General features: G+C 40.8%; 1 protein-coding gene across 1 annotated transcript; it reads right to left on the reverse strand.

The window, feature by feature from the left end:
• Positions 1 to 3872: 3872 nt before the first annotated feature.
• hapstr1a (HUWE1 associated protein modifying stress responses a) lies at positions 3873 to 12321 on the reverse strand. The gene is made up of 4 exons (XM_076266169.1): positions 11959 to 12321; positions 10147 to 10227; positions 9748 to 10023; positions 3873 to 6534 (listed from the first exon to the last, which is right to left on the reverse strand). Exons 1-4 carry the CDS (start codon positions 12152 to 12154, stop codon positions 6290 to 6292), a joined length of 798 nt encoding a protein of 265 aa, XP_076122284.1. The 5' UTR covers positions 12155 to 12321; the 3' UTR covers positions 3873 to 6289.
• Between the last annotated feature and the right edge of the window lie 4457 nt (positions 12322 to 16778).

Genomic DNA, 16778 nt, shown 5'->3' on the forward strand with positions numbered 1-16778 from the left:
CTTTTTAAATTTCACTGGCTTATTCGAGCGCAGTCATCGTGGGACAGGTCCGATGTCTGTGAAGAGGATGGATGGGGTGGGGTGAGGGAGGGAGGACAACGAAGAAGTAGGATGACAGAACTCTCACTTTTTTTCCACTTTACTCCAAGAATGTGAGCCAGGCTTTGTGCTCAAAGAGGACTTCTGAGAGAAGGCATCCATAATTGAGCAACCGCAGCGGAGGAAGTGCAGGATCTTTGGGAGCGTCGGGCATCAGTGCATCATGAGGCCCCTGCATTTTTCATCACATTAAAAAAAAGAGACACAGACAACATGATAGAGGGATGAGAGAGAGAGGGAGATGGAAAAGAAGAGAGAGTCTAAAAGGGCCTGCAGAAATGGGAACAAAACAGGAATGATGCAGCAGCACCCTGGAAAACGTGGGCGGTCGTTGACTGGCGATGGGCCGACCGACAGACCCTGCTGCACTTTGCTGTAGTTGCACCGGCTCCTCCAGCTGTGTGCTCCTGCCTGCGCCCCTGGGCTCCTGCAGCAGCCTGCGGGCCTACAAGCCCCCCCACCGCACTGCCTGTTCCCAGCTCCACCAAATCCCACCCCCCACACACACATACACATACACACACACACACCCCTCTCCCACCGCCATCCTCTCCACATGGCTGTGAAGCAGCGTGGCGCAATGAATGATTCACTTCCAATGGGGAAAGAATTCTGAATCGTTAAGCATATGCTAAATTGTGAATTTTAGCCGTGTAGCGTATCATTGGCTGGTGCAATACAACAATGGTATGCTGAAAATATTTATTGTGGCAGTATTCAGTGGGGGGGGGGGGGGGGGGGGCATCTCTTTACAACTCGAGCATATTTGAAGCAATGACAAATAACTGTCTCAATGGCCATAACCGGATTTATCTCTGAAATTGACAATACATTAATGGGGAAGAGGCCAAACTGAAATATTGTGTTTACTACTTCATAGCTCTTGAGACCGGCTCTTGATTAAATGGAAAACATTAAAAGTCACACCACACAAAGGCAGAAGTCATATACGAAAGTCATGAGCTCACAGGGCAAAAAAAAGTATGTTGAGCAAGAGTCATGTTGTCAGAGTTCTTTGTCATACAATGCGAGAGTGCTGCTGTGTTTCCCCTCGCGACTACACAGTGACGTCTGTCACGTTTGTCACCGTGTAGTTGTTACAGCACAACGTCCACGCCTGGGAGCCCATTTAATTCGGGTAGAGCTGGCAATATGGCCCCTGGATGCTCGATTTTTTTGTTGCTCCGCGCTGTCCTTGCTCTGTCAGGTCCTCATTCGTAGGCTTCGTAAATAGTTTATGGTAAGAGACTGGGAAACAAAGACGGGTGTATGCCTAACTCAGCACAGAGATGAGGCACGCAGGACAGCTCTAGGTTGGATAGTGGAGAATATGGGATGGAGCATTGTGGAGAGAGAGCTTTTAGGGCAGCAGTAGCAGACATGTTGGGCCTGTGATGAAGATGTTGCCAAAGGCTGAAGGCTTCGCTCTGTGTGCGTAAGTGAGAGTGAGTGAGTGTGTGTGTGAGTATGCAGTCTGAAACAACATCAGAACACCTGTCCTGTGGAGACGTGGACACACACACACACACACACACACACACAAACACTCTCTCACACACACACACTCATACTATTGAAAAGATTGCAAAGAGCAGCTACAACGGCACACACAGCCATCCACACAGAGGCACACAGCACAGTGGAGGAGTGAGTGAGTGTGACACAGCCCTCGAGACCTCAGGGAGTTGCCTCAAACTTGTGTGCTCTTGAGCCGCTGCGAAGCGAAGCCAGGCGTGAACTGCTTAAGTAAACTGAACAAAACTCCAGAGTAAGCAGTCAGAGACAGAGAGAGAGTAAGAACGAGAGGTGCCGTTCTTCTCTTCTCTCTCTCTCTCTCTCTTACTCTCTCTTGTCTCTCTCTCAGCTGACTGAGCTCCATCTGAGGCTGCATCTGAAAATGGGCTCCAGAGACAGAGCTTTTCATCACTGCCTGCTTTTATGACCTTTCACTGAAGACTTCACATCAGCAAAAGGAGAAGAAAGAAACACACACACACACACACCTGCAATCAATGAATAGACACAACTGTGGTCAAGCAATTTCCCATTCTTGGGCCATGTTTCTTTTGTGTCCTGTAGTTTCCACATTTTTATTCTAGTAAGTCAATCATCCACCGATTGGGGCCTTGACAGAAGCAGAGGCATGGCCATGTTCCCTGTATCAGCCGGCCTGCCTATGCCACTACCCTGCTGTGTGTGTGTGTGTGCTCTGTCGCTCCAATGCTGGGCTCATATCGCCACCTAGTTGCGAGACTGCATATGGGAACCGAAGGAGAATTCCCATTACTGGTGACGTCTCTCCCTCTCTGTTCTCACACATTCTCTCTCTCACTGCTGCATCCTCTGGTCAGGAGAGAGACATGACTCGATATTGAAGATGAAAAAGAAGAAATACATAAGTGCAAAATTAAAAGAGTGGGTTGCCATGGCGACACCCTCATTAGCCAAACTGTAGACGTACAGATCTCGTCAAAACACTGCAGTTTGTTGATGTTGGTGGGAAGCCTTGTGTGACGCAAATACCCCTTCTCTGCTCATCCGGCTGTGTGAAGGAATGCACCAACTTCGATGGAGTCTTCACAGAGACTCCTGCGCCATTAGACTTCACTGGTTGAACACCCAGCCATTACAGCCTAATTTGCTCTCCACCCACCATGGGTTAATTTTTAGTGTATAGCATCAACATAAAAGTAAGGATTGAATAAAAAATAAAAAAATAAACCCACAAATGGAAAGCAAATAAGTGGTTTAGTGTTCAGTGTTCCTGGCATAGCATTAATAGGACTAGCATTCTACGTACAAATGTCCTTGTCTTTGGCCTAATCAGATTAGCTAGCTAGACAGCTTCTTCGTGTATTACTCAAGATGTGGATATTCTCTGCCCTACATTCCATCCAGTCAAATTCTGGGTTTTAAGAATCTTGGGGAGAGCCGCTGGCCAATTATTTCAGAATAGGCCTACACGTAGGGTCAGTTTTCCGGATGCTTTGACTGAGCTCTACCCACAGCCATAGATTTGTGTTGCCAAAACAGGGCTCTTCAGTAAGGTAATCCTGTCCTCTTTTTTTGCTTCCAAATAGCATGAACACTTCAAACCCCAGAAGGCCTAGGTCTCAACGCATACAGGGCAACTGAATCATGTACAAGAGCTCTTTAAAAAAATCTTAAGTACACCATCATGATTAAACATTTGGTTGACATATGTCAAATTCCCCGTCATTCACACCACCCCTTGCAGTGGGCACAGAAGCATTCTTATCAGCATATCAAAGCTATTACACACTCTATAGGCAGAGTCCCAATTACCTTTCATTGTGTTCCACAATAGCTATATTTAGGAATTCATCAAACAGGATTGTTCAGTATTTGGGCAATATATTCCATTCTCTGCCAAGCACTGCTGATCAACACTTACATTTAGCTCCAAAAACTTGCTAGTCTGCTCCAACCTGGTACTTGACTGCCACCTTGTGGACTAGAAAAAAATGTGCTCTAGTTAAAAAACAAGTGGCTGTCCCAAAGAAATGCTGTTGCATTTTTGAGATATCATGATTAATTGTAGATACATATCATGGCAAAATCCCTCTCATGTTGGCATAATTTGATTCAAAACAGTAAACTAATCCAAGAAACAAACTGATCCATTTTTCTCCAAAAAGAGTTGGCAAAAACAATAACCGCAATACATTAGAAAAAGAAAGCAATTTAAATACATGCCAAAAAAATCATTACACATACACATACACATATTACACATCAACAAAAGACAATGATTTTGCATATTTGAAAAGTCTTTAATAACTTAAGCCCATACACTACTGCTTCTTTTAAAAAGGGAAACATTTTACATGGCAACATTTCGCAATATTTATTTCTCCAACACAATGCTCATCTCAACTTTTGAAAAAGACATGAACAATGTGGCAAACTGCTGTTAACTTGACTGATCTCGTCGTTGTCTCTACAATCAGTTGTTAGCCAGCCTCTATATTTGGTTGCAGTACAACCTGTTAAATGACACTGGAAAATGATTGATACATTTAAATGTCGTCTTATTTTTTTTTTTTTAAAGATTAGTTGGTGATATTCCTTGTTTATTTATTAAAATAAAAAAGCAAGCAAAAAAAAAGAGAATAAAGTGACATTTCTACATAATTGTCCCTGGGTGTCCCCCCATCGCCTATATATGACAGTAAACAGGCTGAAACAAAGTGTGCTTAGTAATGCTAACGGTGAACCTAAGATTCTCCAAGAACTGGACTCCTTGTGTGTTTTGGCATTAATATATTTGTCTTGGACAAAAGAACAGATGCCCAAGTTTAATGCCAGCTTTAGATGGTACCTGTTGACAACATTTTACCAGTTGGTTCAGTTACTGAATGCACTACAATTTATTCCATGGTCACCTCTGTCTGCCTCTACATTGTGCACCAAAATACTAATACCCATGTGTTTCTGCATCAGTCAAGTTCATGCCCACGTTTACGTAAGGATTTCTCTTAGTCATCTTTTGTTTTAAGAGATGCTTCAAGTGCATAAACGTGATTTGTATGCATGAGATTTCCTTGGGGATAGGAAGGCCCAGTACGCCACCTTTCTGCTTGCCCAACAGCTCAGAAAAAAAGGGTTCTTTACGCAACGCCTCAAATCCTGAGCTGTAGATTTTTCGCCATGGCCACCTTAGCAATGACGTCTCTACGTACTGATCTTGATACACAGAGCGGCTTCCTACGGCCTTGTATAGTCATTGTCTCAATTTGATCCAGTGGCATAAAATGGTAAAGATATAAAGCCAAATGGATCTGTAGATGACTTTAGTGCAACAACATTATTGCAACTTCCTCAAGTTCCAGACAGAACAAAAGAAAAAAAAAAAAAGAAGAAAAAAAAAACTCAGCAACAGGGGTGGGATTAGAAAAAATAAGAAAGCACTATTTCTGCTTGCAATATTGTTGATACACTGACACCAAATAACTACACATTTTTTCCAGTCAGGACAGTGTAAAAAATAATTTATTCACATTATACGCCAAAGGCCTTTTATAGTTACTGGCTGGAGAGCACTTTTATCATTTTTTGTGCTGTGATACAGCAATATCGTAGCGAAAATATGGTTACACTAGAGTGCAATTTAACCTTGGATTAAGTTGGTTTCTGTCTCCCATATTAAAATGAACTGAACAGTGCTTCAGGTATGAGCCTTGGCGGCTGCTAAGAGGCAAGGAGCATCAGGAGTCGTCCCAGGTGGACATGAATTGTGACAGACAAGCTGAGCAAGTCTTGCAGCAGTCCACAATTTAACCCCCGAAAGACATGGGGTGGGAATCATACATTAACTCACCATCATGTTATACACTAGAGCAGTAATGTGAATACAATTATACAAACAGTCCTCAGTCTAAAAAAAAAAAATGTGTAGAAACTTGGTGTCAATGTATCGATAACTTATCACCAGCAAAACTGCTGCCGTGTAGTGCCATCTCATTTTTTTTTTTCCAACCCCTACTCAGCAGCGGCTTTAAATAAGACTAGCAAGTTGTAAAAAGCAATTGAGTTCAATAGTACTGGTGTCCTCACAAATGAACTGCCATTATATAGAAACAGAAAAAAGCAGGTTGTGAGCATATCTGGTGGGAGCCAACAGGTGTACAAAAAGGACACCAAAGCACTGAAGAAATGAACATTCAGTGGTTAACTGGTTTCACGGCTGAAGCATAAATAGCCAATACGGGTACTGCCAAGCCAGCTGGGGGCCATCAGTTACCCATACATTTCCTATATGAAGAATACCTGCAGCATTAAGAACTCAAAAACTTATTTCTACACTCAAATAATCAAGTACTGACAGACGTGTCCACTGAGCACTGAGAGGGTAACAGATATTGGTTTACAGCGAGAGGTATCTACTACAGTGGTCCAACGTATGGCAATCATTATTGAATTCACCCATATGTGATGTTCAATGGCCCTCGTTTCCTTTTATGTGTGTTGATGGGGTGGGGGGGGGATTGGGGAGGGGGGACCAAAAGTTTTAGGGATTTAAGTGGCTTTTTTTATTTATTCATGTTTTTTTTCTGTTTTTTTTTTTCCCAAGCAGCACAGTACGCAACTGGGAGCCGGCAGGAGCTCGGGGTGGTGGTGGGGTTTATTGGAGGGCTGGGGTGGGGAATGGTGGGAGCAGGCAAGCGGCTCAGAGCATTCGGTTACGTTTGTGGGTGGGGGAGTCTGTGATTACGTCGGCACACTGGGCGGAGCTGCGTTTCCTGGTGCCGCCGTTGTCCAGGTGCAACGCCATCTCCTCCGATATGAAAGTGTTCAAGTCCACATCGTGCAGTCCGTTTCTCCGGCGGCCAGGGTTAGAGCTGCTGCTGACGTGGGTGGGGGACCCGGGGGTGCTGGAGCGCACACTAATGCTCGCCATTGCCCCACTGAGACCTGCACACAGGAACAGCCAGGTAGAGAAATTACACTTTGGGGAAAAAAATTATTCTTTATACAAATCCACAAAGTGCACAAATGCAAAAACTGAAAAGGACATAATTATCTAAAATGTCAGCAGTCTAATTCGGCTTGATATGCATTTCATCAGTGCCATATTCAACTGAAGGACCGGACACCATCTGTCTAAATCTGAATCCAAGTGACATGGCTTCATAGAGGGACTTGCTCAAGCTAAACAAACGAAGTCTGGCCTCTTGTTTCATGGACAGTAGACCTCTAATGCGGTTCTGAAGCCTAAGTGCCACCATCACCAATAATTTATATCATATCATACACTTTTCAATTATTTATATCATATCATATACTTTTTTAATTATTTTATAACATTCCCTGAGATGCTTTTGTTATGTAAGGCGTAGGTTACATGTACCAGAAAAATATGGGTTCATATTTTGGCTCATTTTCCTCATGATATTCGAGCACACTCTGAAAACCCTGTAGGAAAAAACAGGCAGCTATGCCTTTTAGCTCTGACTGGCCAAGATCTTTAGGCATCTTCCAGGTGTATAGCTAAATTGCTGATTACTATGGCTCCATCTTATTGATTCAGATTGCTATGGGTGGTCCAATGTGACAGGGTGAGGGAGCATGTGTTTTTATAATTGGCCAATGCTCTATTACCACATTTTTTTTGTATGGCCATTAGAGGCAGGGAAGAGAGCAGTCCACTTTGGAAAGTCTGGTACATTCCCGCGTTGCATTGACATCTAAACTCAACAAGAAAAACATCCTGCGGCATGACCCCTTTGAAAATTAACAATAATGGGGAAACGTGAAAAGAGAATTAGAAAACATTTCCTTGGCTGATTATTTTATCAGTCCATGGAAGTACAGTACTTATCAATCATCCAGAAACATGACTGAAAGGTCCATGTTAATCATGCAGTCTGCAGTACATTGCTGATGTCTGTCCTCTATAAACAGTGTTCTCTACATTAAACCAGCCACTTAACAAAAAAATATATAAGTGTTACATGTGGCTGAAATCTTGACACATCTTGCACATTCAACATACAGACTCAGGTTATTTCCAATTCATACTAGAACCAACTGCTAATTCTGCCAAAAACATACTTTTGGGGTCACTTCAACCAGTGCTATAGGTACTTGTTTGTAGTTAAGTGCAAAGACATTTTAAAAAGTGGGTCTGTTTAACACAATACAAAGAAGAGAATATGTATAAATGTGGGATAATGAAGCAGCTCAAAAGAAAAGTGTGATATGATGGTACTTTGGGCTGCAATAACTAATCAATGAACTGATTAGAAGGCACCTATTAAATTAATTGGCAACTATTTTTGTAATCATCAGACAACAAAAAGCTGCTAAAATAACACAGAAACAAATATTAAAAACAATAACAGGGGGAAAAGCTTGGTACAAAGACAATATCCACCAACATTAAGACCGCTTTCATATTACAGGTTTCGAGAATAAACACTCATGAGGCTGGTGCTGGCTGCACATGATAAACAGGAAATTCTTTCAATTGGATCCATTAGAATAAAATACATATTTTAGAGGCAAGTTGTTTCAGTGTTTTTTCCTCCCATTTCTAAACTAATTAAATCTTGGACACTTCAATGACAAACCTTCCAACTAGTCTTGATGTTTATTAAATATGTTTTTAATAGCTACTAGGCCTATGTTTTGGTGTAAGAGAGCATTCACAAGGCAAACGCTACTAGAGTGGCTGATAGTTAAGTATGCAGCGAGTCATTAGGGACCAGGTGAAAGGCTAAAAGGTGAAATAACTTTCAAAACTTTTTAGACTGCTTGTCAGTTAAGAAATAAAAGGAATAGATTGTATATTTCACTATGTATGGAAGGATGTCCTGTGTGCAGTTTTCATTTTGAACACTCTTCTCTTTTCTTCCAGAACAGTATACAAAAACAAATTATCGTACACTTCTCACACGTACATAGACAGGTATAAAGAACAGTGCTGTTACATACTGATTTAGTAACTCTGTTATTTTACAGGCTTAGAGGGAAAATTGTCTAAAAAATATTACAACTGCCACTTGTTACTCACAGCTGTTTGTTTTGTTTTTTTCACTGATTTTTTTAAAAGCCATCTTTTAGGCATAGTACCACATGGTAAATCAAGGGCTCATTTCCTAGACATGGATAGCAGCTAAACTAAAAAAGACCTTGAATTAATATATCCACTGAAAACAAATGTCTATGACATTTATGTCTAATCCATATTCAGAACACTGGCACTAGGTGTCTGCTTAATGCTTAAAAAAGGGGGAATATTTATGTAATATGTTTATCCAAATATGACATGATTGCAATTTAAAGGGTCTTATTCCACTACAGTGTGGCTTGTAAGTCTAGTCATTTTAGAGGGCAAGGTTATCCAATTTCACAGTGAAGCCAAACCTAAAGCAAGGGAAGTCTCTGGTGCAACTCATAGGCTACCAGTCATCAAATTGTTCAACTCCTGAACAGGGTAACATATCAAGTCTGTTAAAAAGGTGGTTTTGAGAAGACCATGTGCCTTTTATGTTTATGTGTACAGGGTTGGGGAGTGACTCTTAAAGATATTATAACCATACTTGCTCATGCATTCAGGTCTTCGTTAGCCCACAAACTACCTGTGACTTACGGCTCCCACACACAGTTGCGTGCGTTGCAGTGGTGGAGACACATCCCGTTCACTTTACATGGGCTTACGTCATCCGTTGCCGAACTGAATTGTGCTCCCGTTGCTCGCGTTGAGAAGTTCAACTTTTGCTGCACCGACGGAAGGCACCAGCCAATCAAATTACGAACAAGCGAATAGACGGCACCAGCCAATCAAATTACGTTTATCCCTTAAGTAATTTGCATAGCTACCGTCGGGAACACCCACTGGCATGCGTTGATGGAACACAACTGTGTGTGGAAGCCGTTAGCCTCCATAACCAGCAAAGCATGTAACTGAGCTGTTCACAAAAGTGATCACATGTCCAAAATCAAAAATAGCTGGCAGAAACAGCCTCTGACATTTCATACGTTCCATGTGAGACTGTAACTAAACAAACTTCTTTGTGGCCTGGTCTTGACCACAGAACTAGTGATAGAGAACACACACACACATTCAAAACAGCTAGGCTAGGGAGATTATACCCATCATTCAACGTTGCTTGCAATATTTACCGTGTAGTGCTATGGCCTCACGGAAGGGTTGTAAATCAGCCTCTACAGAAGAGACTGTGTCTGTGGAGGAAGCCCGGTTTGGGGACATGACAGTCAGTTTGGGCGCAGCTCTGGAAGTCCTTGGCGGTGGAGCTTTGCCACAAAGGAAACTTATCAAATCCTCCCGACGGATGGTTCTCCTGCGCTTTTTGACCCAGGCCAGAACATCCTTATTGCGTCGCTGATAGCCAATCTGAATTCCTAGGTCATAACTTCTTTGCCGGGCATCCACGCTTTCTGTGCATCAAGGGAACGAAACAACGATCACATACAAGCATTAAGGATGGCTCCTATTACAACAAGATTAGACATAAACTGTGGTGAAAAAGGGTTCTTTGAAACGTGACAAATAAAAAATACCTTTATATAAATTGGTGACAGCTGTTGCAGCATTTTGAAAGGGGACCCAGAGTGATATTCCCTGCTGGTGGCACACTCGATCTGCAAACATAATACAAATACCTTGAGATATCTTGGTCCATGGATATGTAGACCTTTTGCAATTGGAAGTCTTTTCAGAAGAGTACACATCCATTTCATCAGTTCAATACACACTGCTGGCTTTTGTGACTGCCACTGTCACAGAAATAGAAGCTTGCATCTGAAATGACTCGAGGTTGCGTTAGCTTAACGTTAATGTCTCTGCGCCATTTTGTTTAACATCTGAAGTTGCCACCAGTTTCACATAATTATTATAACAGATCTGACAATTCACAGAGTAGTGCAACCAGACCTTTTTCGTCTTTAGCTTTCGGAATGGACGAAACTGTTCAGTCATCCACGTTAAGATCCTTGATTTTAAGTGTTGAGAACGTATGGTTAACCAGCATTTAAATCAACCAAACTAACGTTAATGTTAGCTGACGTTAGCAAGATGCCAACTCGGTAGCTAGGGTAACCAAAACGTATCGTCCAATGAGTTGAAATACATTAATAATAATCATGATTACAACATTTCATAATTATTTCGCAGTTAGTTAGCAACAGTTTAGACCACAAAGAAATGACTGTGCCAGCTAGTTTCATAACCAGCAATGTAATCTTTCGTTAGTCCTTTGGTCACATGGCTATTCATTAGCTTACAATAGATATGATATAACCGTAAGAATTGTCTGTTAAAATTGTGTACCGCGATCTTAAACTGTTAACATATTTTATCAATAACTATGTGTATCATAGTTCAAGCTTCACCCTGATCTTCGCCATTTTGTGTAATTTAAGATAGCCATCATTAGCGAGCTAGGATATCAGTGCTAAAGACCTCAACGTTACAAAATCCCAAGTTGTTTCACTGGCTCATGATTTGTCAAAAGTGAAAATGTGTGAATTTACAATTCATCTGTGCTGTGCATAAGACTTATTTATGATGCCAATCCGAGATTAGTTGTTCACCCACTCTGCCATCAAGAAACAGAGACGTCTATCACGAAATGTCACAAGAGAATGTGTTGCAGTAATTATTGTTTCCATCGCCATTTTGTTTCTAGCTTGCTACCCTTGATAGTTAGCAAGAGTGGCTAAGTTACCAGCTGACATTACATTTAAGATTTCATAGACAGGCCTTTAAGTCCGTAGACAGACAGCGTTGTATGAACACGAGGTGTTTTTACAATTTACATAAGACTTCTCAAGTAGTCACCGTATCGAGTGAACACTGGCTAACATGGACGCTAACTAAGCTAACATTAGCTAACGTTAATATCTCAATCCGGTCCTTGCCCTCAATGTAGAGGACTAACGTTTACGTTATCTCTGGCAAACTACTTAGATGAAAACTATCTTTAAAAGTGTCCTGAAACACGGTCTAGACCACGTTATCTACATAACGTTTAATATTGTACCAATTACATTAGGTAAAGACATTTAATTGGGTTCAACAACCATGGTCAACTTCTCTAGACAAACTGAGTCGGCCTCCGATATACAAGCGAGGCATACTTTAGCTTAACGTTAGCCAAAAGATACGATGTGCCATGTTACGATAGCACGTTAGCTCTCGGTAGCTAACATTTAACCAAGCTAACCAGCCAACGTCAGCTGTTGTTTTGGCGAAAATATGCTAAGTTAGCTAAGTGTTGTAACTGGGTAGTTTATCTTGCAAACAAACTAATGGCGACAAGCAATGTTCTAACTAACGTCAGCGTTACACTATATTAATATCCCCATTCAGACCTTTATAAAGTTGAGCAACTGCTGTGGCTGAATTCTGGAAAAGGTGCCACAATTTCTCCTGATTTTGATCTGCTTCTTCTTCGCTTGGCTCCCTTTGCTCAGCTTCAGCCAAGCACTGCCGCTCCCATTTTGAGAACCAATGTTCGGGTCCGTGTTCCTGAATCTCCGCTTCCCCTTCTTCTTTTTTATCCTCCATAATGGTACTCAGATTCCGAACTAGATTATATAGATGATGGTGGATTGCTAACACTTTGACGAGAAAATACAATTCCGTCGAATTTGTGTTTGTGTCAACTAACTTCGTTACGGCGTTTACAGCGAGACAAGTCTGTCTCGGTGACTTCGTCCAACTCCCAAACAAAATAGCGGTGCTGCTGAGGGATTATAAAGAAATCATACTACCGTGTTGGTGTTTAGACTACACCTACTTTCTGGAAAGAACAAGAACGATTGGCTATTGTGACCTTACGTCCTTAACAGTTGCATTTTCACTGGACAAAGAATACATCAGTCAGTGGAACGACACAAAGAAACCACGATGAAAATTCTTTAGTTGTTACGTAGTGAGCAAGGCTGGGAAGTTTTTTATCAAATGCATTTGGTGTTGTCTGTCATGCGATAAGGGCCTTGGTTGGATTTATTTCAGTGCCTACGATTAATAGAGATGAATTGAATTGGTTGCAGAATATGCAGTGTTAATACATATAACCCTTCGACTAGGCAGTCCAAACTATAATACATTCTCAATTAATTAGTTAGGTTAAAATAACTGTTCTGTACTCCATCATTAAACAGTAATCAAGGCTACAGTGGGCGATTCAACTTTATTTGGGCCAATATCTCTGTTCGCAGAACTAACTGAATGGCTGAAAAAACATTTTCAGTTGACACATTGCTAATTATTTTCCTAAATTATATTTTAATGTAGGCTATTATTGGCCATAATTTGAAAGATGCATGGGCAAAATCTTCAAGTCTTACACTGTGTCCAAGTATCAATCAAAGACTATTCTAACTGCTAGGTAAATATAGCCTACCTATAGGCTAAATTTAAACATGAATATTAATAAACTATGTAACATATAACCTATCAATATACTTTATAGGCCTATGCTTCCATAAATGTGTAGTTTCAAAATCAGTGCTTGACATTACCCACATAGGCCCAGATGCCTGTGTAGGCTACCTCAGGATTATGTTGGATTAGCAGCACCTATTTGAAAATAAAAACATATAGAATTAAAATTTAAAAACATAAATGCTGGGTAGCCTACTTGAAATGTAGCCTAGGCCAAATGTCCACCAACCATATAGAAATTGCAATTGGTTGATCTTCAGAGGAAAACATCAGCATCAAACTCAGTAACCCCCGTCAACAGAATTTCTGGATACATTTCAAACCTTGCAAAACTGGTTTTCTGTTTTTGTCCACTCCAACCTAGCTATGAAAAACGTAAGGCTATACCTGATGCAAATACTTGATATTAACACAAGGATCAATAGCCTAATAAACACCATAAATATCAATATTTCACCTTCTACTGATGGTGAAAAAACTTTGTTTCAGGTCCACTCTACATCTAGGCCTAGGTTTCATGCCTTGAGTCTTTTGCTCATCTTTCCACCCTTGTGTGTATAATTTAAACTGTTTTCTCCACACCTCATGTTTCCATTTCATGAAATCCTGCCTGTATAATAATAGCTTTGATTTTATTAATATGCCAGCTTTATGCTACTGGTATTCTGATTGCTCCCAATTTAAGTGACAAAATTTAGATTATTGACATTTATAAATAAATACAAGCCAGAAGCATTTTTTTTCTATCTGAACAACTTACAGCATTAAGATAACAATAGCATAGCAATAATAGCAACTGCCAGACTAAAATGTTGTCCCCCTCTTGAGGACAGAGCACCATGATTCAGCTCTATTCCCCCTCTCGACTACTTCAGTCCTCTGATATTTGTTGTCTCAGCCTTCCCTCAGTCTAGACTGAGGTTCTTGGTGAATTGAGCAGGCTACTGTCTATTCTAGAGATGGCCATGTATTCAAGATTCATCAAAATTTTAATCATCATGTATTTAGTCCATTTAAGAGGCATACTTAAATACTTACATACGTAAATATTTATTAGGCCTATATTATCATTATTTATAGTCATTATTATCAGTAGTATTACTATTATCATTCATTTGTTTGTCATTGTTATTATTAGTTGTTTTAGAAAAAAGCGTAACCATAACAATAAAAGTACCAATTAGAAGGACCCATTTAAAAAATAAAAGGAGTGGAGCGCTCTAGAATTTTTGCTTTCAACCTCTGCCAACATTTTCAGTGTAAATGTTAAGCATCATCAGATGTCTTCAGCACAGCCTTTTTTTTAAATATTTCTTCTTTGGTATAACTTTTTTTTGACGTGAGACCAACTCGACATCCCACAGATGCTATCAAATTGAGATCTTCGATTTGGAGGCCGTATAGGCTAACACCTTGAATTCTTCATCATGTTCCTCTATTCCTATTCCTGAACAACATACTCTATATGGCAGGGGTGAATTATCCTGTAGCAAGAGTTGATACTGAGGGATTTCAGAGCATTAAACTGACAACATGAATGCAGTGGTGGGGGACATGATCTTATTGAGGCCACTGCTAAACTCCCATGGCACTTATTGCAAAGGGTTTCCCGGTGTCCTGGTAAAATTCCCAACCTGACTCATTCAATTTAGCCCCCTTATCATCCTCCATTGGCTCGTTCATTCATTCCCTCACTCTCAAGCTGGTGCGGTGAGCCTTCTGGCACATAATGGCTGCCATGCATCACCCAGGTGGGTGCTACACATTAGGGTTAGTGAGATGAAGCGCTTTGGGTGTCTTGAAAATATAAATGCAAGTTGTTATTGTTGTAAAAGTAGTGCACCTGGTCCACTATGAAGTTATAGATACAGTATTAGTGGCGCTGTTGGGTTTCAGTTGGGCAACCATATGAAGAGACCAAGTGAAACCTGTGGCCGGGGAGTATCTTTGACTTCCCTGCCCTAAAGGGACATGAGAAGATAGAGATGAGATATATTGTACACCAGAAAGTTTTACAGGTTCACCAACTTCCATTTCCGTTGGTAACTCCAGGTACTTGTCATGCTCACTAGAAGAAGAAAAAAAACATTTATCCATGTACAGAGACCAATTGCAGGGACAGTCCCCCTGCAGCTTGGGTTAAGTGCAAAGGGACACAACCACAGAAGACAGACTTTCTGGTTTCTGCTGTATTTTTGAAAATCAAATAGGGTACTAAATGATGAGAAGATGAAGGACAGGATATGTCATTTATAAGTGATTCATCACTGAGCAGTGTAGCAGTTAGCCTGTTCCATCTCAGATCAGAGTACGGCTGCTAGCATAGCTGTCATATAGGGATTGTCAAAGTTTCTTTTTTTTCGTCATCTACTTACTGAATATTTGGTCAACGATACCCGGGACACCGAAACACCGGGGCACATGAAACTTGGTGGGCATGTAGCCCCACTAGACTTTTACGGAAAAATTTAGTTTGGTCCCCGGGGGCCACTCAACCCCCCAGATAAATCTAGAATTAATACTGATGACTGAGCAGAGGATTTAGCTATTCTCAATGCTTCAGTCACAGACAGAAGAGCAGTTTCAGTAGAATGACCACTCTTGAGACCAGACTGCATAGGGTCTAGTAGATTATTCTGATGAAGAAAGTCACATACTTGCTTGAAGACCACTTTTTCCAAAACCTTTGACAAGAAAGGAAGAAGAGAGACAGCTCTAGCTCTTCACTTCAGTTGGATTAAGTGACATACAAGCATAAGAGTAGGGAATGATAGGAGATGGAGACAAATTGGCGAGCAAGATTTATTTTCGCGGAGAGGATGTGCAGGACTGAGCGCCGCGGTCATATTTTGTACCGCTATGGCAATTTGTCTCCAATAGGCTTTACGGTACATCTAGCCTAGTTCTAAATATGATACTCAATATGTCACAATATAGCCTGGCTAACACAAGACATATTTTCAACTCTCTATTGAGATTGAGAATGGTGGGGACCTTTCCTTCTATTCCAATTTACAAGGGGCGTAACCAGCAGTAAAATTAAACTTAAATCGGTACATTAAACTCTTACCAAATCGTTTTGGTACAAACACATCTTTCTTGTAAACAAGGTTTTAAATGCATTGTTTACTCAATTACAAAAAAAATACACTTCCATGTCATTTAACAATAACGCCATCAGCACGGCTGTTTATTGTTACTGTATTGTTTTTATTTTGTAAGTCACTTTGGACAAAAGCATTTGCTAAATTCCATAACCATAACCATCTGTATACCTCTGTCTGTCATCACATAAACTCGCCCCATTTAGGAGAAATGGTTGTGATTGGTTCCTGGGTTTTTGGTGCTTTGGAAATCGGTTTCAATAATTGTGCGTTCATGACACATCGGATATTTGGAAATCCCAACCTCTGACTCAGGCAAAATGACTGAATGCAAAGTTGGGTTGGATTTTATGCTCGGAGACTCGTGGAAATCTTGAACCTACTTAACATCACAATCATGCTCCAGGAAGGTCATGATCTCATGAACACACTTTTTTTGGAAATCAGGGCTTCCGAGTTTGTCATGAACGCATTGGAGGTATCATAGACCTGGAGAGAGTGAGGAAGTATCACCTTTATTTGAAACTATTATTTTTAACTAATGTAATGTTCATACTGTGGGTCGCTTTGGACAAAAGCGTCTGCCAAATAGCATAACCGTACCATATCTATCTATTTCCATCAGAAAACCATAACTG

The sequence above is a fragment of the Alosa pseudoharengus genome, unplaced genomic scaffold, assembly GCF_046254945.1.
Source record: "Alosa pseudoharengus isolate Yale_2024_CS ecotype anadromous, Long Island Sound unplaced genomic scaffold, YU_APseudo_1.1 YU_APseudo_1.1_scf_4, whole genome shotgun sequence".
NCBI classification, from domain to species: Eukaryota; Metazoa; Chordata; class Actinopteri; order Clupeiformes; family Clupeidae; genus Alosa; species Alosa pseudoharengus.

Excerpts from the sequence above, each read along its gene's own strand:
- hapstr1a (XM_076266169.1), bottom strand. The coding sequence starts at position 12,154 with ATGGAGGATAAAAAAGAAGAAGGGGAAGCGGAGATTCAGGAACACGGA. Across the intron at positions 10,228-11,958 it reads AGTTGCTCAACTTTATAAAG|ATCGAGTGTGCCACCAGCAG; the intron begins GTCTGAATGGGG and ends TTATGTTTGCAG. Across the intron at positions 6,535-9,747 it reads TGAGGCCATAGCACTACACG|GTCTCAGTGGGGCAATGGCG; the intron begins GTAAATATTGCA and ends TCCTGTGTGCAG.